This window comes from Schistocerca gregaria, chromosome 2, assembly GCF_023897955.1.
Source record: "Schistocerca gregaria isolate iqSchGreg1 chromosome 2, iqSchGreg1.2, whole genome shotgun sequence".
Lineage (NCBI taxonomy): Eukaryota > Metazoa > Arthropoda > Insecta > Orthoptera > Acrididae > Schistocerca > Schistocerca gregaria.
Genome location: NC_064921.1, coordinates 771,992,572 through 772,015,773, shown reverse-complemented (window position 1 = coordinate 772,015,773; position 23,202 = coordinate 771,992,572). Strand labels below are relative to the sequence as shown.

At 39.4% G+C, this 23,202-nt stretch overlaps 1 protein-coding gene across 2 annotated transcripts in view; it reads left to right on the top strand.

Annotated features, from left to right (window-relative positions):
* The window catches only part of LOC126335003 (nascent polypeptide-associated complex subunit alpha, muscle-specific form-like), a 299,464-nt gene that overhangs the window by 256,247 nt on the left and 20,015 nt on the right, over positions 1–23,202 (top strand). For both annotated transcript variants that reach the window (XM_049997830.1, XM_049997831.1), the window contains exon 7: positions 21,428–21,888. In XM_049997830.1, the coding sequence (XP_049853787.1) occupies positions 21,428–21,888 (461 nt within the window). The remainder of the gene's footprint in view (positions 1–21,427; positions 21,889–23,202) is intronic.

Sequence of the window (23,202 nt, the reverse complement as noted above, 5' to 3'; positions counted from 1 at the left end):
ATGTTTTCAACCATGGTCCACAGAGCTCAAATATTTTCAGACGAGAAGTTCCTCACAAAAGAGTTGCAACACCTATTAGAAGTGTCCAAAGAAGTGTGTACTCGGATCATCAAACTGAATGGGTGATGCAGTCAAAATCAAGTACTGCTGAGAAAGAGCTTGAGACTGAGACCGAGGAAGAGGACCAAAAATCTCTTATCTGCCTTATGATGGATGGTCCATTATTTGCAAATACTGGTAGACTCCTGTGGAAGCATGACATCCAGCATATTTCGCTCCCTTCAAGTAAGATAAAAATTATTCTTTGTAGCATTAAAGATGATCTAGGGCTCGGAAAGTCGAATGTGTATTGCATTCTGTGCAAATGTGGAATATATTAAGTGGGGCAGGCTACCAGAACAGTCCAGGAGAAATGCAAGGAATATCAGTGACATGCATGACTAACACAACCAAGCAAATCAGCTGTTGCTGAGCACTACCTTGAATACATTCATATAATAAAATACAGAGAGACCAATATTGGGATGCTAATGCCAGATTTCTGGGACAGCATATTTAAAGTGTATATCAAAATAAAGATGTCAGAAAATCCAATACACAGAGATGGAGGCTTCAGTTTAAATAATGCTTTTCTCAATTTATTAAAGTCTCGTCATCTGTCACGTTCACCAAAGTTGCAAAATACGGAGAGCATTCATGTTTCACTGAATATCAGTGTGAGCTCTGAAAAACAAAAGAGTATGAGAGGACATAGTAGGTGCCAGCAATCAAAGTTGGCTATAAATATCAGCATAAGACTAACAAAAGTTCACAGTTTAGTTAAGTCCAGGAGGCGAGTAATATCACAGGAACCTCGCAGCAACTGAGGAAGATGACTGACTTGGTCGCCAAACTATTGTGCATAACACAGTAAAAACCCTTAACACCTGGAAGTACACCATTAATCAATTGTGCCAGTAAACCTGAGAGATCATAGATGATAAAAATTGAAAAACAAAACAAAAGGTGACTGGTTGCAGTACTTTCAAGAACATTCAGTAATTTTAAGGAACAGGTACCAAACATTTTTTGGAATAAATGTAGCCTCTTTAAAAGCAGCAGATAAAGTACAGGATGGAATAACGGTAATGTGGAAAGACTAGAGTTCTACTCACCACAGTAGTTAATGACAAAAAACAATATGACAAATTTTATTTTATCCATGTTGGGTATTGTGTATTCTGTGACTGTTAATAATAGTTGGTGAATGACACAGTCAGCCACAAATATTTTTTAAATGATTTATTTTACTGCCACAACTGGTTTTGGACTTCAGCCAACTAAAATTTTTAGCTACAGAGTATGTAGTGCCACTTAATAAGTTCCTTCATTAATAAAAACAGACTGAAGTGCTTGCATTTACTTATATATGATGCAAAATGGTTGAATTCAATTACATAAGTTCCAGTAGATAGCAATTTGTTTTGTTGTCCATGTGGTTTTCCAGGTCAATGTATATGATGTTGAATTCCACATAGCAGACACATTGTAAATAAATTACTGTGGCACATTTCATAATATTCTTAATGTCAGTGTTAAGAGTAGTGCATCTGCTATACACTTTATGTTTTTGTTTAAAATGCAAAGATTTTTATTGAGAAAAGATACAAAGATATCATTCATTTCCTATTGACAAAGGGCGTAAACAGAGCAAAGATGTTGTGTGGGATGTGCAAAATGTAACATGTTAACAACAGAAAAATGTTTGTACTCTAAGAATAAACTTACATACAGTAGGACAAGTGGTTTTTAGTAGGTTTTTCATTTTAATTTTTTTACTTGTCAGTGGAAAGTTATACAAAATACTTCAAAGCTAACTGGTTGCATCTTGTAAATTATGTATATATATGTACAAACATTTATGTAAGCAGATATTTGACTATCATTACAGTTTATAAGTTAATTACAGGAAATACAAAATTAAAAAGTTGGAGGGTGGGTTGAGAGCATCATATTTATTTATCATGGTAGTTTATACAATTATATACTGATATCGTAAACTGCAGTGGTGTGACTGTTAGTGGTCCAATCTGTGTTTGATTCATGTGAATAGTCCAAGGAAATTATTTAGAAAATGCTTATTGACTAGCTCCAACTTCTCATTTAGACTGTATTGGGGAGAGCTGTGGATATGAATATATGTTTCTAGTTCCTCTGAGAGGTCCATTTTGTTGCCTTTGTTAGTGGTATGTAATATCTGTTAGTCAACATTAATGATAGAAACAGTGTGTCCATATTGACTCATGCAAATGGTTATTGCAGAATATTTACATTTTTTAGTCCAAAGGCATCCATGTGTTCATGATATCTCATAATGAAGCTTCTGCCAATCGTCCAAGATAAAATCTGGGGCAATCATCACAGATAGTTGTCTAAATTCCTGGCTTGTCTAGGTGTAGGCTGGCGGTTTTGATGCTGTTGGTTAGGTTATGTTACACAATGTTATTTGTGAGAGAACTAATTTCTACTCCTGTCACTTTGGAAAGATTGGCAATGCAGTATGACATTTTGTCTAAGTTAATTTTCTGCTGCGGGTTATGAATTTGCTGCAAGTGATTTAGCATCTTTAATTTTATTGCGCAGGGGGTCAAGTACACTGGTGTCCAGAATTAAAGCAACAATCCTCTATTTCTCCATCCTGTGTCTAACCCACAAAATAATCATACAAATTGTCAACAGATGTCTGTATGATCATGTTCTGTACGATAGATGACATTCCGCTCAATTGACAACCACGCTAACGATGACATCAGCGCACCTATCGCATGGGTTAGTGTTTGCCGTATAGTCCCGTAATCCCAGAGGGCAGTATCAAGGAGGATTTGTAATGATGTGGGTAGGGACTATCTTGACCACTTGAACACCTCTTCTTGAAATTGTATGGGTGAATCAGCAAGGCTTAACTGATGTCGGGTATCGTGACGAGATCTTCGGACATCGTGTACTGTTGTTGCGAGGTGCTGTGGGCCAGACGTTGTACTGAAGGGTAATAATGCTTGACCTCATAGTGCATGGGTGGTTAAGGTATTCTTGGAAACGGAAGATATTGCGTGCCACTTCACTTTACCAATTTGAATATTATAGAGCATGTCCGGAATGCACTAGGGAGATAGCTTTCATCACGACAGCATCCACCAACCACTCTCCAAGACTTATAACCAGCTCTGCACAGAGAATGGGTGTTGTGTCCTCAACATGAGATTATTGACATCATTCACAGCATACCTCATCATTGTTAGGTCTATGTTGCTGGCAGAGGTGGTGACACCTTGTACTGAGCACATTAACCAGTTTTCAGAATGTGTGCACAAATTCGTTTAGTTGGAAAAAACGAAGAATATTTTTGTTTACCATTATGCATGTTGCAGTTATTTACATTTTGTATTCTTTACATTGTTTCTACCTTGCTATCACCTGTTTATACTGTTCTGTGGCAAAATAAATGCAACCTTGTAAAATTCCCTCTTGTTGCTTTAATTTTGGACATCAGTGTGTTAGTGACGTACAGCAATTATTTTTAGCTACAGTTTTGATAATAGTGATTTCTTTCTCCGTGGCGGATGGACTTAGGGGAATTCCGTTTATATTGTTCAACATGGTTCTGAAATAAGCCATTTTGTGGTGTGTCAGGTGCCATGAAGAATTATTTACAATTATATCTGTGGTGGTTGCTTTTCTATGAATTTTAGAAGCGTCCTTTTGATTCAACTTTTTTATTCTAAGATGAAGGAAATTGATACACTCTTCCATCTAATGGTTAGCAGTGAATTTCATACTGGGATGCATGTTATTCATGGCATTTGCAAATAATTCTACAGTATACCCCTACTTTCAGGTTCCTAGAATTAACATTTTCCCAGCATTTACAACCTCTTTTATTGCTTCTTTTCAATTTCCTATGTCTACAACTTTAATTCACACCCAATTCTGTGTCTACATATTCATAATTTTTCCACGATTTATACTTCATGAAAAAATATTAGTGGAGAAAAAACTGACATAAAGTGACACTGGCATGACATTGGTTGTCGCGTAGTGTTTATGAACATTACGTTGTTAAGTTTCTTGACACCAGGTTGCTCTACTCAGCTGATTTGAAATGGTAAATGTGTAAAAGTAGGAACAGTCCGTGGCATATCTCCTGCCGCTGCCAAGCTCTAATCGGCGTGGTGGCTGATGACAGTAGATAGGTTTGTTCGAATAAAGATATCACAACCAGTCAAAACCATTTCCAAAATGTCTCTACAGCACATGCGCAGTTTCATGATTGTTGTGATCGTCATGACACCTCTGTTGAAACAGATTTAGCACGTTTCGTCATTTGGCTTTTTGTAGCACTAGTTTACACCTTCACTCACTTCGCATGCTCAGATGTTTTTGGTTTAAAAACAGCACCAGTTACGTATTTTTTCATGCTGAGCGAAACATTTGAGGATCTATCCTTGTTGTCAAGTACAGTGCTTATGTGTGTATTTCGTGTGATGTTACACAAACAAACAATGTGAGTGATAATTGGCGTGTGTGTGTGGTTTTTTACATAGCTGAGGAGGCAGAGTACCTGCTAATGTCAAAAAGATAAGTACTACACGTGGAGACAAAGTTACCACTCGGGATGGTGGCTGAGGGGAGCAGCCATAAAGGCATTTCCCATTTACAGTCACTCCCATCAGCCACCGCACCAAGTATCAACTTCGTTTGCAAGAATATTACAGCGCAAGAGCTGCAGAACAACACATAGGAAAACACTACACAAAATACTTATGTAAATATTTGTACTTGACAACAAGAAAAAATTCTCTTAAAGCGTCATGCTAAGCATGAAATAATATGTAACTAGTGTAATGTTTCATTATTTAAATAATGAATGACATCTGCAGGCTTTCCAGAAACATCGATTATTATACATGAAACTGAGCCAGATGTTTCTACTTCCCAGACAGTTATCAGTTCCAGTTACATCAGTGGTTTTTATAACATAATAACCAAGTCCATGTATTACATGCTTCATACATAAAACGCAAAAATGCAAGGGGGTATCCTATGTGTAACTTTTTATTTCCCACATTTTACGTTTTTCCTGCAGCTTGCACCACTTTTGAAGTCCCTTGAAAAGTGTAAAAGTGGGGTTTCACTGTAGTTCATATACCGTTGAGCATCAGACAAAAGATCAAAATGGCTTATTTCATATGTTGAACAATATGAACGAAATTCCACTCAGTTCATCTGACAAGGAGAAAGAAATCAATATTATCAAAACTATAGCTAAAAATAATTGCTTTAAGCCACAAATACTTGACCGCCTGTACAATAAAACTAAAGATAATAAATCACCCGCAGTAAATTCACGATCAGCAGTAGAAAAGGAACTATTTGCATGCATTTCCTTCTTGGGCAAAATCTCATGCCCATTTGCCAATCTTTTCCAAACAATTGGAGCTTAAATTAGTTTCCACACCAACAAAGCTATACAGTGTTACAGACCAAAACTGCCATCCCCTATGCCTAGAAAAGTCAGGAATTTAGAAGATTATTTGTGACAATTGTCTCAACTTTTATATTGGACCATTAATGACAACTAACAGATATTACATACCAATAACAAAGGCAACAAAATGGACCTCTCAGAGGAACTAGAAACATAAATTCACACCCTCAGCTCACCCAGTACATTCTAAATGAGCAGTTGGAGCTAGCCAGTAAACATTTTCTAAATAATTTCCTTGGCTGTTAACATAAATCAAACACAGACTGGATCTCTAACACTCACACGACTACAGTTTAAGATGTTGTTGTTGTTGTTGTTGTTGTTGTTGTTATGGTCTTCAGTCCTGAGACTGGTTTCATTCAGCTCTCCATGCTACCCTATCTTGTGCAAGCTTCTTCATCTCCCAGTACGTACTGCAGCCTACATCCTTCTGAATCTGCTTGGTGTATTCATCTCTCGGTCTCCCTCTACGATTTTTACCCTCCACGCTGCCCTCCAGTACTAAATAGGTGATCCCTTGATGCCTCAGAACATGTCCTACCAACCAATCCCTTATTCTAGTCAAGTTGTGTCACAAATTCCTCTTCTCCCCAGCAGTATCAGTACCTCCTCATTAGTTACATGATCTACCCATCTAATCTTTAGCATTCTTCTGTAACACCACATTTCAAAATCTTCTATTGTCTTCTCATCTAAACTATTTATCGTTCATGTTTCACTTCCATACATGGCTATACTTCATACAAATACTTTCAGAAAAGACTTCCTGACACTTAAATCTATACTCAGTGTTAACAAATTTCTCTTCTTTGGAAACACTTTCCTTGCCATTGCCAGTCTACATTTTATATCTTCTCTACTTCGACCATCATCAGTTATTTTGCTCCCCAAAAAGCAAACCTCCTTTACTACTTTAAGTGTCTCATTTCCTAATCTAATTCCCTCAGCATCACCTGACTTAATTTGACTACATTACATTATACTCATTTTGCTTTTGTTGATGTTCATCTTATATCCTCCTTTCAAGACACTGTCCATTCCGTTCAACTGCTCTTCCAAGTCCTTTGCTGTCTCTGACAGAATTACAATGTCATTGGCAAACCTCAAAATTTTTATTTCTTCTCCATGGATTTTAATACCTACTCCGAATTTTTCTTTTGTTTCCTTCACTGCTTGCTCAATATACAGATTGAATAACATCGGGGAGAGACTACAGCCCTGTCTCACTCCCTTCCCAACCACTGCTTCCCTTTCATGCCCCTCGATTCTTATAACTGCCATCTGGTTTCTGTACAAATTGTAAATAGCCTTTCGCCCCCTGTATTTTACCCCTGCCACCTTTAGAATTTGAAAGAGAGTATTCCAGTCAACATTGTCAAAAGCTTCCTGTAAGTCTACAAATGCTAGAAACATAGGTTTGCCTTTCCTTAATCTTTCTTCTAAGGTAAATCGTAAGGTCTGTATTGCCTTATGTGTTCCAATATTTCTACAGAATCCAAACTGGTCTTCCCCAAGGTCGGCTTCTACCAGTTATTCCATTTGTCTGTAAAGAATTTGTGTTAGTATTTTGCAGCCTTGACTTATTAAACTGATAGTTTGGTAATTTTCACATCTGTCAATACCTGCTTTCTTTGGGATTGGAATTATTATATTCTTCTTGAAGCCTGAGGTATTTCGCCTGTCTCATACATCTTGCTCACCAGATGGTAGAATTTTGTCAGGACTGGCTCTCCCAAGACCGTCAGTAGTTCTAATGGAATGTTGTCTTCTACCGGGGCCTTGTTTCGACTCAGGTCTTTCAGTGCTCTGTCAAACTCTTCACACAGTATCGTATCTCCCATTTCATCTTCATCTACATTCTCTTCCATTTCCATAATATTGTCCTCAAGTACATCGCCCTTGTACAGACCCTCTATATACTCCTTCCACCTTTCTGCTTTCCCTTCTTTGCTTAGAACTTCGTTTCCATCTGAGCTCTTGATATTCATACAAGTGGTTTTCTTTTCTCCAAAGGTCTCTTTAATTTTCCTATAGGTTTTAGTGAAATAAGCCTCTACATCCTTACATTTGTCCTCTAGCCATCCCTGCTTAGCCATTTTGCACTTCCTGTCAATCTCATTTTTGAGGCGTTTCCTTTTTGCCTGCTTCATTTACTGCATTTTTATATTTTCTCCTTTCAACAATTATATCCAGTACCTCTTCTGTTACCCAAGGATTTCTACTAGCTCTTGTCTTTTCACCTACTTGATCCTGTGCTGCCTTCACTACTTCATCCCTCAGAGCTACCCATTCTTCTTCTACTGTATTTCTTTCTCCCATTCCTGTCAATTGTTCCCTTATGGTCTCCCTGAAACTCTGTACAACCTCTGGTTCTTTCAGTTTATCCAGTTCCCATCTCCTTAAATTCCCACCTTTTTTGGAGTTTCTTCAGTTTTAATCTGCAGTTCATAACCAATAGATTGTGGTCAGAGTCTACGTCTGCCCCTGGAAATGTCTTACAGTTTAAAACCTGGTTCCTAAATCTCCATCTTACCAGTATATAATCTATCTGATACCTCCTAGTATCTCCAGAATTCTTCCATGTATACAACCTTCTTTCATGATTCTTGAACCAAGTGTTAGCTATGTTTAAGTTATGCTCTGTGCAAAATTCTATCAGACGGCTTCCTCCTTCATTTCTTACCCCCACAATCCATATTCACCTACTACGTTTCCTTCTCTCCCTTTTCCTACTCTCAAATTCCATTCACCCATGACTATTAAATTTTCGCCTCCCTTCACTACCTGAATAATTTCTTTTATCTCATCATACATTTAATCAGTTTCTTCATCTGAAGGGCTAGTTTGCATATAAACTTGTACTTCTGTAGTAGTTTAAGATACCATTATAGTTTTAGATATCAGTATATAATTGTATAAATATAAACTACCGTGATGAATAAATATGTTGCTCTCCTCCCACCATCCAACTTCTTAATTTTGTACAGGGTGACACAGAAAAGCAGGAACATTTCCACAATCCAATTAATCTAGACATTATGAAGGAAAGAAATTGCATTCATAGTCATTGAAACCTTACAACTTTGCCATTTACGAGACATTGATGGCGTTTATCATTGTTTAAAAATTAAGTCCTTAAGATGGCGCCCTCTTGTACGAATACATTTGTGAAATCTGCTGTTGCGATTCCTCATTGACCACTGCAACATCTCAGCTGAGATACTGTGAACTGCATCCTGAAATCTCTTTTTTAACTCGTCCAGGGTTCTTGGTCGAGTCGTGTAGACATTTGTCTTGAGGTAGCCCCACCAAAAAAAATCAATCGGATAAATTTGGCTATTGAGGGAGCCAGAAAATGTTATCGAATCGTGAGATCACACGATTGCCAAACAATTCTCGCACATATGCCATCGACTGCCGAGCAGTGTGTGATGTCACTCCATCCTGTAGAAACCAGGCTTCTTGAACGTTTGGAAAGTTGTTCTGTGCAGGTGTAATGAAAGTTCATAACATCTCCACACAACGATTGACATTGACAGTTATTGTTTTTCCCTGTTCATTTACGAAAAAATACGGTCTGATAATCCCATGTGATGGAACACTACACCATTCTGTCACTTTACTAGCATGTAAAGATACAATGTCATTAGGATTTTTGTTGCCCTGTAAGAGTAGTTCTGTTTATTCACATAACATGTGAGATGAAACTGTGACTCATCTTTCATCCAGAACATGATTAGAAATTCATCATCGTTGTCTATTTTTGTTATCAGATGTTGACTGTAGTTTGTACGGACGAAATTTTAAATCAAGATGAAGAATTCTCTGAACACTCTCCTGAGACATTCCAACCACTGCTGCTTACTTATTAATTGAATGCCATGGGCTCCATAAGACAGACTCACATATAACATCAATGTTCGCTGGAGAACACACACTTCTTGGTCGTCCTTTGGTTTCTTCTCTTCAAAGTTATTAATCCAACATTTTATTGTGTGTTTCAACGGAACAATATCTTGATGTCCTAAATTATAAAAACATTGAAACTCCTTCTGTGGCACTACCAAACTTTTATTTGGTCTATAGCGCTACAGTCATGGACTGTGCGGCTGATCCTGGCGGAGATTAGTGTCCTCCCTCAGGCATGGGTGTGTGTGTTTGTCCTTAGGATAATTTAGGTTACGTAGTGTGTAAGCTTAGGGACTGATAACCTTAGCAGTTAAGTCCCATTAGATTTCACACACATTTGAACACAAACTATCATAGTTTGTATAAAACTTTTTTTGTGTTTAACACACACTATTGCCCATTCCACTGAGCGATGATTACTGAAATGGCAGACTGTTTACTTGCTAACTGTCACGAACCCACAGTGATGCCACTTGCCCATGGCTTCCATTACTCATTTCAAACATTCCTGTTTTCTGTGTCCCCCTGTATTTTGTGTAACCAACTTACTGTAATGATAGTCAAATATCTGTAAATACAAATGTGCGTACATATATGTGTAATTTAAGTTTTCTGTTATTAACATGTTACATTTTGCACATCCCACACATCATCTTTGTATCTTTGCTCAGTAAAAATCTTTGCATTGTAAACAAAAACATCGAGTGTATAGCACATGTGAATATTATGAAGTGCCTCACAGTAATTTATTTACAATGTGTGTGCAATGTGGAATTCAACAACCTATACATTGACCTGGAAAACTACATATACCACAACAAAACAAATTGCCATATACTGGAACTTATGTAATTTAACACAACTATTTTGCATCATACATAAATGAATGCAGGCACTTCAGCCTATTTTTATTAATAAAACAATTTATAAAGTGTCACTACATACTTGAATATTCTTGTGAAGTGTTGGAGCAGACAATATGCTGTTGGTCAAGCCATTTCTGTAGCTGAAAATTTTAGCCACATGAAGATAGACATAACAGCCCAAAACAAGTTATGGCAGTGAAATAAAATATTTAAAAAATATTTGTGGCTGGTTGTGTCATTCACTAACTAATATTAAAAATAGTTAAGTGTTTGCACAAAGTCCATCCTCATAAGTAGAACTTTCATATATTGGAGCAAAATGGGCCTTAGTGTACAGATATAGTAGCTATATGTGTGTAGAAGTTTTCGTGTGAATGTGTATGAGTTCTCCTTCTTCTCCAAAGCCTTAAATATTTGTAGTATTCTCCTTCATTCTGCCTGTTCGCAACTCAGCCTGAATGTGGTGAGTAGCAGTCTGTTGTTTCCGTATTTCTGTAGCAACAAAGAAAGTATAGTAGGACCCACAATAATTTCCTCTATATTTATATACTATTCATGGCTTTTGGAATATATGCTTCTTTATTGTTCCAGTGACTGAAGCATAGGAAAGGGTACTCTACATTCTTATAAGATTATTCCAAGTTTTGTTTTGTTGTACAGTTAATTGCTGCTGGAATATTATTATTGTTGCAGCTTTGCATGATACTCTACACTGTGCAGATCTCTTCATCTTCTAATAACTACTGCAATCTCCATCCTTCTAAATCTTCTTACTGTATTCATCTCTTGCTCTCCCTCTACAGTTTCCCTCTCCACCATACTTCAATACTAAACTGGTAATCCCTTGATGTCTCACAATAGGTCCTGTCAACCAATCCCTTCTTGAGTCAGTTGTTCCACAATTTTTTTTTTTTTGTTCCCACTTCTATTCAGTATCTACTTATTACTTAGGTGCTCTACCCATCTAATATTCAGCATTATTCTGTTATACTAAATTTCAAAAACTTCTACTCTTTTCTTGTCTAAGCTGCATATAAATTTTTTTAAAAGCAATCTTGATCACAACCAATGTTAACTTCTGACCAGTTTCAGCTTTTTAATTATGGGCCATCATCAGAATTTGCACCATTTAGATTATGGCGATGGTGCCATTGCCGCCATCCACATGATGCAAACTCTGGTGATATCCCATAATGAAAAGGCCGAAACCAGCTGGAAGTTAACATTGGCTGCGATCAAGACTGCTTTTAAATAATTTTATCACAGTAAGATCGCTGATCTCTGTAGAGTGTTATATAAAATTATAAATTGTTTATCATCCATGTCTCACTTCCATACACGAATATACTCCATACAAACACTTTCAAAAATGACTTCCTAACACTTAAATCTGTATTTGATGTTAACAAAGTTCTCTTCTTCAGAAATGCTTTTCTTACCATTGCCAGTCTACATTTTATATCCTCTGTACTACAGCCATTATCAGTTACTTTGCTACACAAATAGCAAAACTCATGTACTACTTCAAGTGTCTTGTTTCCTAATCAAATTCCCTTTGTGTCACCTGATTCATTTCGACTAAATTCCATTATCTTTGTATTGCTTTTGTTGATGTTGATCTTATAACCTCCTTTCAAGACACTGTTGATTCCACTCACCTACTCTTCCAAGTACTGTGCTGTCTCTGACAGCATTACAGTTTTATCAGGAAACCTCACTGTTTTTATTTCTTCTCTCTGAACTTTTTAAGTCCTGTTCCAAATTTTTCTTTGGTTTCCTTTACTGCTTGCTGAATGTACAGACTGAATAACATTGGGGATTGTCTCGCTCCCTTCTCAAACAGTGCTTCTCTTTCATGCCCCCGTCGACTCTTATAACTGCCTTCTGGTTTTTGTAGAGGTTGTAAATAGCCTTTCACTCTCTGTATTTTACTCCTGCTACCTTCAGCATTTCAAAGAGAAGACTCCGTTTGCCCTAGTGAAATTTGCTTCTAATTCCTTACATTTGTCCTCTAGCCATTCCTGTTTAGCCATTTTGCACTTTCTGTGAATTTCATGTTTTGGACATTGACATTTCCTTTCACCAGCTTCATTTGCTGCCCTTCTATATCTTCTCCTTCCATCAATTAAATTCAGTGTCTCCTGTGATATCCAAGGATATCTACGAGACATTGTTTTACCTATTTTGTTATCTGCTGCCTTCACTATTTTATCTCTTAAAGCTACTCATTCCTCTTCTACTGTACTCCTTTCCCCCATTCTAGTCAATAATTGTTTATTGCTTCCTCTGAAACTCTCAGCAACCCCTGCTTCTCTCCACTATACAGGTTCCATCTCCTTGTTTCCCTATCTTTTTGCAATTTCTTCAGTTTAATCTACAATTCCTACCTTTTTGCAGTTTTTTCAGTTTCAATCTACAATTTATAACCAATAGATTGTGGTCAGAGTCCACATCTGCCCCCAGCAATGTTTTACAGTTTAAAATCTGGTTCTATAATTTCTGTCTTATCATTCTATAATCAATCTGAAACTGTCTGGTGTCTCAGTGTCCTTTCCACACATACGACATTCTTTCGTCATTCTTAAACTAAGCATTAACAATGATTTAAATTATGCTCTGTGCAGAATTCTACCATTTGGCTTCCTCTTTCATCCCCCCCCCCCCCCCCCCCCCAATTCCATATTCACCTACTATTTTTCATTCTCTTCCTTTTCTTACTGTCAAATTCCAGCCCCCCTACTACTGAAAAGGCTGCTGCCCCTCTTCATAGACCTCATATTTGTCTGGCCTCTCAACAGATACCCTTACATTGTGGTTTCACCTATGGTACGGATATCTGCATTGCAGAGGCATGCAAGCTTCACCACTAAAGGCAATGTCTTTTGTTCATGAGGGGAATACATGTCCCTTTGTTGTTTAGATAACTAAAGTGTTTCCTGGCAATATATCTGTTGCCTTATTTTGCTAGAATATTAGTGCTTATAGTTCTGTTCGATGTCTGTTTTACAGCTGCTAGTGTACTCTGCAAACTCCAGCGAAGTGCATGAAAGACGTTACTTCCCATTCTACCACATTTTAGGGTTTCTCTCCATCCATTCAGATATGGAGTGTGGGAAGGATGATTCATGAAATGCCTCTTTGTGTGCGGTAATTAGTCCAATTTTGTTTTCATGGTTTCTCTGGGACTAAACATTATATTAAAGTGATCCCCACTTAATAGTTTGTAAGTAGGCTTTCGAAAGATGCTTGACATCTGTCTTCAGATGTCTACTGGTTCAGTTGTTCAGCACTTTGTTGATGCTGTGCCATGAATGGAATAAACCTATTCATGCTATTTTTCTGTGAATACATTAGATACCAATTTGGTATGGGTCCCACACACTTAAACAGTATTCTAAGATGTGTAGCATGAGTGTTTCGTATGCAGTCTTCTTTGTAGGCTGACTGCATTTTCCCAGTATCGTGTCAGTAAACCAGAGTCTATTACCTGCTTTACCTATGCTTGAATCTATGCAATAATTTCATTCATATCTTCACAAATTGTTGCACCCATATCTTTGTGCAAGTTGATTGACCAAATATGACTAATTGATGAAGCCCTTTTCTCTCTTTTTTTATGTGCATTATTTCTCAGCCTTTGGACAAAGAGTTTTTAACACACAAAGTGACAATCATTGACTTGAAAATTAGCTGAAATTTTTCATGTGGAGCAATCTCATTTATCAATACCTAACATGAGGTATATACACTCAAGGAAATGGAAAAAAGAACACATTGACACCAGTGTGTCAGACCCACCATACTTGCTCTGGACACTGCGAGAGGGCTGTACAAGCAATGATCACATGCACGGCACAGCGGACACACCAGGAACCGCGGTGTTGGCCGTCGAATGGCGCTAGCTGCGCAGCATTTGTACACCGCCGCCGTCAGTGTCAGCCAGTTTGCCGTGGCATACGGAGCTCCATTGCAGTCTTTAACACTGGTCGCATGCCGCGACAGCGTGGACGTGAACCGTATGTGCAGTTGACGGACTTTGAGTGAGGGCGTATAGTGGGTATGTGGGAGGCCAGGTGGACGTACCGCCGAGTTGCTCAACACGCGGGGCGTGAGGTCTCCACAGTACATCGATGTTGTCGCCAGTGGTCGGCGGATGGTGCACGTGCCCGTCTACCTGGGACCGGACCGCAGCGACGCACGGATGCACGCCAAGACCGTAGGATCCTACGCAGTGCCGTAGGGGACCGCACCGCCACTTCCCAGCAAATTAGGGACACTGTTGCTCCTGGGGTATAGGCAAGGACCATTCGCAACCGTCTCCATGAAGCTGGGCTACAGTCCCGCACACCGTTAGGCCGTCTTCCGCTCACGCCCCAACATCGTGCAGCCCACCTCCAGTGGTGTCGCGACAGGCGTGAATGGAGGGACGAATGGACACGTGTCGTCTTCAGCGATGAGAGTCGCTTCTGCCTTGGTGCCAATGATGGTCGTATGCGTGTTTGGCGCTGTGCAGGTGAGCGCCACAATCAGGACTGCATACAACTGAGGCACACAGGGCCAACACCCAGCATCATGGTGTGGGGAGCGATCTCCTACACTGGCTGTACACCTCTGGTGATCGTCGAGGGGACACTGAATAGTGCACGGTACATCCAAACCGTCATCGAACCCATCGTTCTACCATTCCTAGACCGGCAAGGGAACTTGCTGTTCCAACAGGACAATGCACGTCCGCATGTATCCCGTGCCACCCAACGTGCTCTAGAAGGTGTAAGTCAACTACCCTGGCCAGCAAGATCTCCGGATCTGTCCCCCATTGAGCATGTTTGGGAATGGATGAAGCGTCGTCTCACGCGGTCTGCACGTCCAGCACGAACGCTGGTCCAACTGAGGCGCCAGGTATAAATGGCATGGCAAGCCGTTCCACAGGACTACATCCAGCATCTCTACGATCGTCTCCATGGGAGAATAGCAGCCTGCATTGCTGCGAAAGGTGGATATACACTGTACTAGTGCCGACATTGTGCATGCTCTGTTGCCTGTGTCTATGTGCCTGTAGTTCTGTCAGTGTGATCATGTGATGTATCTGACCCCAGGAATGTGTCAATAAAGTTTCCCCTTCCTGGGACAATGAATTGACGGTGTTCTTATTTCAATTTCCAGGAGTGTACAAGGACGATGTACTTGAGGGCAATATTATGGAAATGGGAGAGGACATAGATGAAGATGAAATAGGAGATATGATACTATGTAAAGAGTTTGACAGAGCACTGAAAGACCTTTGACAGAGCACTGAAAGACTTAAGTCAAAACAAGGCCCCAGGAATAGACAATATTCCATTAGCACTACTTACAGCCTTGGAAGAGCGAGCCATGACAAAACTCTGCCATCTGGTGAATAAGGTGTATGAGACAGGCGAATACCCTTAGACTTCAAGAAGAATGTAATAATTCCAACCCCAAAGAAAGCTGGTGTTGACAGGTGTGAATATTACCGAACTATCAGTTTAATAAGTTACCACTGCAAAATACTAACATGAATTCTTTACTGGCAAATAGAAAAACTGGTAGAAGCTGACCTCGGGGAAGATGAGTTAGGATTCCATACAAATGTTGGAACATGTAAGGCCATACTGACCCTACGATTTACCTGGAAGATAGATTAAAGAAAGGCAAACCTACGTTTCTAGCATTTGTAGATTTAGAGAAAGCTTTGACAGTGTAGACTGGAATACTATCTTTCAAATTCTGAAGATGGCAGGGGCCAAATACAGGGAGTGAAAGGCTATTTACAATTTGTACAAAAACGAGATGGCAGTTATAAGAATCTGGGGACATGAAAGGGAAACAGTGGTCAGGAAGGGAGTCAGACAGGGTTATAGCCTATCCCCGATGTTATTCAATCTGTATATAGAGCAAGCACTAAAAGAAACAAAAGAATATTTGGAGTAGGAATTAAAATCCATGGAGAAGAAATAAAAAAATTGAGGTTTGCCAGTGACATTGTAATTCTTTCCGAGACATCAAAGGACCTGGAAGAGCAGTTGAATGGAATGGACAGTGTCTTGAAAGGAGGGTATAAGATGAACATCAACAAAAGCAAAATGAGGATAATGGATTGTAGTCAAATTAAATCAGGTGATCCTGAGGGAATTAGACTAGGAAATGAGACACTTCAAGTAGTAGGTGAGTTTTGCTGTTTGGGAAGCAAAATAATTTATGATGGTCAAAGTAGAGAGGATGTAAAATGTAGGCTGGCAGTGGCAAGGAAAGTGTTTCCAAAGAAGAGAAATTTGTTAACACTGAGTATAGATTTAAGTGTCAGGAAGTCTTTTCTGAAAGTATTTGTATGAATTATAGCCATGTTTGGAAGTGAAACATGGACGATAAATAGTTTAGACGAGAAGACAATAGAAGATTTTGAAATGTGGTGTTACAGAAGAATGCTAAAGATTAGATGGGTAGATCATGTAACTAATGAGGAGGTACTGATACTGCTGGGGAGAAGAGGAATTTGTGACACAACTTGACTAGAATAAGGGATTGGTTGGTAGGACATGTTTTGAGGCATCAAGGGATCACCAATTTAGTATTGGAGTCCAGTGTGGAGACCAAGAGATGAATACTCTAAGCAGATTCAGAAGTATGTAGGTTGCAGTAGTTGCTTGGAGATGAAGAAGCTTGCACAGAATATATTAGCATGGAGAGCTGCATCAAACTAGTGTGGACTGAAGATGACAACAACAACAACAACAACAACAAAACATGAGATTCCAGAATGAGATTTTCACTCTGCAGCGGAGTGTGCGCTGATATGAAACTTCCGGGCAGATTAAAACTGTGTGCCCGACCGAGACTCGAACTCGGGACCTTTGCCTTTCGCGGGCAAGTGCTCTACCAACTGAGCTACCGAAGCACGACTCACGTCCGGTACTCACAGCTTTACTTCTGCCAGTATCCGTCTCCTACCTTCCAAACTTTACAGAAGCTCTTCTGCGAAACTTGCAGAACTAGCACTCCTGAAAGAAAGGATACTGCGGAGACATGGCTTAGCCACAGCCTGGGGGATGTTTCCAGAATGAGATTTTCACTCTGCAGCGGAGTGTGCGCTGATATGAAACATGAGATTGCGCCAGACTCTTTCCAGAATCCACCTCTCTGTGATATATGTGATGAGCAGATACGCAAACATGAGAAAACTATTGGTATATGCAAATGATCCTAATCTCTAAACTACACCTGTGAGCTTGCACTGAAGCTATAAAATGCACATTGTATTTTATTACAAACGTAAAAGCAGCAGAATAATTAATGTATTAAAAACAAAGATTCCAAGACTTACCAAGCGGGAAAGCGCTGGCAGACAGGCACATGAACAAAACACACACACAGAATTGCTAGCTTTCGCAACCGATGGTTGCTTCTTCAGGAAGGAGAGGGAAAGACGAAAGGATGTGGGTTTTAAGGGAGAGGGTAAGGAGTCATTCCAATCCCAGGAGCGGAAAGACTTCCCTTAGGGGAAAAAAAGGACAGATGTACACTCGCACACACACACACATATCCATCCGCGTGTTTTGTTCATGTGCCTGTCTGCCGGCGCTTTCCCGCTTGGTAAGTCTTGGAATCTTTGTTTTTAATATATTTTTCCCATGTGGAAGTTTCTTTCTATTTTATTTACATCATCATTAATTTGAACCCAACAGAATAATTAATGTTGTATATCAACTGCAACCATTGAATGATACACACATGTGCTGAGACTAAAGAGCTGAATATTGAAGTGAATCCATAGGAAAAAGCTCCAATATAACTGCTTCCAGTTACATTTTATGTGAAAGTAACCGGTGCTACTGCCAGGCCAGGTGCCTAATGGTAAAGCATGTGCCTGGAAACCAGAAGGTCATGGTGTTCAACCCCAGTCAGAAAATGCACTTTTCCAGTCTGCCTTGAATGTAGCATTCACCTCTCGGTGATGTGAAGATTCACCAGATTCCATATTAAACTGTAGGTCACTGTTTCTCAGAAGGATAACAGGAGTTGAGTGGGGTTACACACATCACCAAAGAAGTATCCATTTGAAAGACTTAGGCTACTTTGCCAGTGGAAGTGCACATCACATGCCCGCCCCTCCCACCTGACTCTCTCTCTCTCTCTCTCTCTCTCTCTCTCTCTCTCTCTCTCTCTCCCGCCCCTCTGCCCACCCGCCCCCCCTTTCTACACAAACCAAAAATCAAGAAGTCAAAGTTCTTCTTCCTAGAGCCTTCTCATTGGAAAAGAGTCCACTTTCCTGTGGATTTAGGCTTCTTGCTCTTAGATCTGTGTTTCATTGTCGAGCCACCATAATTCAGGTCTTCATTGGTGCCTCTGGCCTTCAACAGTGAGAAGATAGGCTGAGTGATGACTGAGCTATGCAGTTTCCATATGATGTGTCCATACCAATGAACTTTCCAGTCTTGTATCTTCTCATTGACTGGAGCCACTCCAGCTATTTGTCGGACTGTTCTATTGTTGATGTGGTTCAGCAGAGAAGTGTCTAATAATCTTCTTAGTATCTGCATTTCCAGGGCACGCAGTCAGTGAGTGGTACTTCTTGGCATGGGCTAATACTCAATACCATATAATACAAGAAGCCTCACCATTGTGTGATATAACTTTGATTTTAGGTGTATAGGCATCTTCTTATCACAAAGAACACCAGTGAATTGCATTCAGATTGCTTTTATCTTGCTCACACGTCCTCATTCACACAGCTGTTGTTAAGAATTGAGATATCAGAATTTATCCACCAGAGTTTACCCAGCTTCATTAATTAAACAGTTCAAGAAGATGGAACTTTCTGAGGTACCCAATCTTGTGCATGTTTAAATGGAGGCCGAATCTTTGTAGACAATCATACTGTGTTTGAAGTTGAGTTGGTTATTTACTGTGTGTGGTTTTAGATTTTATTGGAACTATGTGCTAAAGCAGATAATTTTCAATCAATAAATGAAAGTAAAATTAAGTACTTAGTAAATTCCAGGACATAGTTTTGTTTGAGAAATTATAAAGAATGAAAAGGTGTAAACAAAAGGAAAAAATGTAAAAATGAGGACTGAGAAATATGCTCCAAAATAGTGCAAGACCCAAGCCACAATGAATTCATAATTACATTCTTCATAGAATGGGCAATGAATCTTGCTTTTGCGTACGTAAACACAAGGAACAATTAAAATGAAGGGCTTGCAGTATTGAAGAATTTAATAACATTTTTCCTTACAGGTATTTTGTGGATGAAACACCAGGAGTCCTTGTACACTATTTAAATTTTCGCCATCTGCCATTCTGAGTAAATTTACCACATTAATACTGATTTAAAAGTTGGTCACAAACCATCACAACAAAATTAGCAGTTTGGCTGTTAGGTGCAGCAACAGTGTTTCACTGTAGAGGCAGTATCTGTACAGTGCATTGTGCTCTCAGTAGGGACTGGTTTTAATGTGCTGATGTGTTTATGAGATTGTCATTTTGCTGGAAATGATCAGTATTTTAGAGAAATTGCTGATGTAAAGAATATACATATATTTCAGTGCCATTCGAACAAATTGCTGTGGACAATTATATGAGAAATGGAACAGCAGTTACCTGTGTTATGAGCAACTAAGCATTGTGACAAAAATAGCAACTAAGTGAGAGACTATTTCAGATATTGTTTTTAATGTTAATCTTGCAGACACACAGACCCAGAGATCTACCAAAAGAAGAAGAAGAAGAAGAAGAAGAAGAAGGAAGTAAAGAGCAAATGACTATGTTGGGAAGTGGTGACTATCAATGACACTTTAATTGAACAGCGTGAAGTTAGAATTAAACTTGTTCTTAACACGTTGACTGCCACAAGGCCACCAGTGGCCACAGAAGAGCTGCACCAATTATTAACACATTTAATAACAAAGGCATCATCAATTTGCAGTTTGAAGTCATGAAACATATTAAATGTGTTATATCAAAATGTCAGAAAACTGCAAGAAGAAGCTATGGATGGATGATACCTTCATTTGTTTTTGAATCTGGACAGTGTTTTTATATTGATGCTTCTGGGAAATCAATTATGCACCGGGGTGTGATGAAAAATAATGCCTCTTTTTTTTTCAGCATTGGTTCAAGTGCGATACATCACACGTATCACTCAGTCAACTTCTGCGTTGCTGGCACAAGTTGTAAACCTCTGTCACTAGACAGCTCCAAATTGAAGTGTGTCTTGCGGCAGTGTGTAACATAATGATACCAGTGTCTGAGAAACACCATGCTGTAATAGAATTTGAAAGCTTCTTTTTCTTCAATTGTGAGACTTTTTGCCACCAGTTTTACGGATATTTTTCTCATGTTGAATTGGTTATGTAAAATTTGCGCTACACATTCTTTGTTGATCTTATAGGTTCCAGGAATCAATCAAATACACAACCAGTGGTCAGATCAAATCAGATGATTTCACTTTTTCTTCTTCAATCCATTTTAGCTGTCGAAGTGCAACACAGTCATAAGTCACCTTCAACATCTTCTTGACTATCTTGGAAACGCTTGAAGCACTCATAAACTCGCATATGTCACAAACAGTCTTTGCCATGAACTTCTTTTAAAAAAAGATATGTCCACTTATCATTTTTCTGGAAAAACAGAATGACAGCTCTTACCCAAACAAAGGCCATGGCCACACTGATTTTTCTGCAGACAGCAGAGATGCTGCACTTGACTGAGAAGCCTTCATGCTTTACAGATATTGGCTGTTCATTTTTGGCTCATGCATATGTACTCTGTGGCAGTATCAGTCCCATTATTCTATAGTCACACTTTGTATAGGTGTTTGCCATCGGCCTCAAAATTTGCTAAAATGAATTCCATAAATACGCCAATCCCCAAGTTAGATATTGAGATCATCTGCCTCGATTGTCCTATTTGCTTATGTTCTTGTGTATGTTTTCTCACTTTGTTTTATGAAGTTATTGTTGTTTATGTCATGCTATGTTATGTTATGTAGATGAGGTCATTAGATAATAGGCAATCTTGCTGCTGTGCTCTGCACGGTGACTTGTGTAATGAACCGTGATTGCAGATAAATTGCTTTCTGGATTAAGAGGCAGTACTGTTTTTGCAGGAGATGGAGGCTGTGAGTCAGCACTACGGCAGCCATTCGCATCCAGTGAAGACAATGTACAAAGTTAACAGAGGCGAGGCGGAGCAGCCGCAAGTGGAGCGTTGGCGCAACGTTCAACAGGACGCTGTTGAGCGTGTGTGGGTCGCTCTGCGAGAATGCACTCAGCTGTCACAGCCACCGCTCCATGACCATGCGACATCTCCGCCTGTGCCATCTGCCACCGTGACGACGCCCTCACCTCCTGTATTGACGCCTCAGCGGCCATCTGTGGGGCCGGTTCCTCCCGACTCCCTGTCCCCTCCGCCACCGATGCTGCCACCTGCAATCTCCACAAAAACCCGCACCGACCGCCCGCACTCCACTGGCCCACTTGTGCAGTGCACCACTCCTCCAGTGAATGAGAAGTTGTCTCCCACACCGTTCCTCACGCCACCTGATGGAGTTGACCAGCAGAAGTCCAGGTAAGAGCATTTTGATTAGTAATGTGAAAAGTCACTGTGCTGGAACTCATATACATCACAGTTATTTTGCATACCACCAAATTTCTGAGCACAAAGAGGCTCTAGTTTACACTCATACTTCCAAGAAAAATTTTCAGTATCTTTAACTGTAAGGTGTTAGAGATTTAAGAGCCCTATTAAGGTTACTGTTTACCACTGAATAAAAACAGAGTTTTCATGTGATAATTGTTTCTGTTTCCAAAATGATATTGAATTTAAAATAGTGCCAATCTTTATCTACTAGGGTCTTGATCTTTCAATACATTGATTAATTTAACCACAAAATACCAACTATATTCTCAGAAAGACTTAATCAGATTCAGAGCCATAAGAACAACCACTATAAAAGAAAACAACATTTTTGTTTCATTTTTGCCCCTCTTGTGTTTGACCGCAAAACAGGTTGGTCGTTAGCATCCAACTACAACTAAACAGAAGTAGGTTTGACATAAATTAAGTTAGACAATTATTTCAGTTAAACAGAGGTAGATAATCATACCTTCCAGACATGATCACATTCAAGCAGTCCTAACCCCACAAGCATTCTCCGTCTGTCCATTGTTAACCATTGTTTGTTGTGGAATGTGGAACTTACTGCACCAGTCTCGCTCTGGTTTATGATATCACTCCTACCTAGCTGCATGAGATTAAGTCTTCAGTCTGCATTCACTGCATCTTTTCTTGCCCTCAAAATGGTCAAGTTTCAAGTCCAACAACTGTATTGAGGGTGAAAATCAAACAGTGGAAAACACAGGATGGAATGTAACAAAATTATGAAAAGGAAAGTTGCTGCTCGCCATATAGCGGAGATGCTGATTCGCAGATAGGTACAACAGAAAAACTGTCACAAATAAAGCTTTCGGCCAGTATTGCCTTCATCAAAAATACACACACACACACACACACACACACACACACACACACACACAGATGCAACTTGCACATACATGACTGCAGTCTCAGAGTGCAGTACGGCTTCAGTTGTCTGAGACTGCAGTCACGTGTGTGCGAGTTGTGTGAGTGCCCGTGTCTGTGCTCTATTTTTGACGAAGACCCTACAGGCCGAAAGCTTTATTTGTGACAGTCTTTTTGTTGTGCATAACTGTGACTCAGCATCAGTATAGTGAGTAGCAACTTTCCTTTTCATAGTATTGTATTGAGGGTGAAATTTATTACACCAATTTATGTAACATTTTTTCTGATATCCTCCCAAAACCTACTTGTCAGTCTGAGCAAAAGTACCACATTTACTCAAATGTGAGCCGCACTTGAATC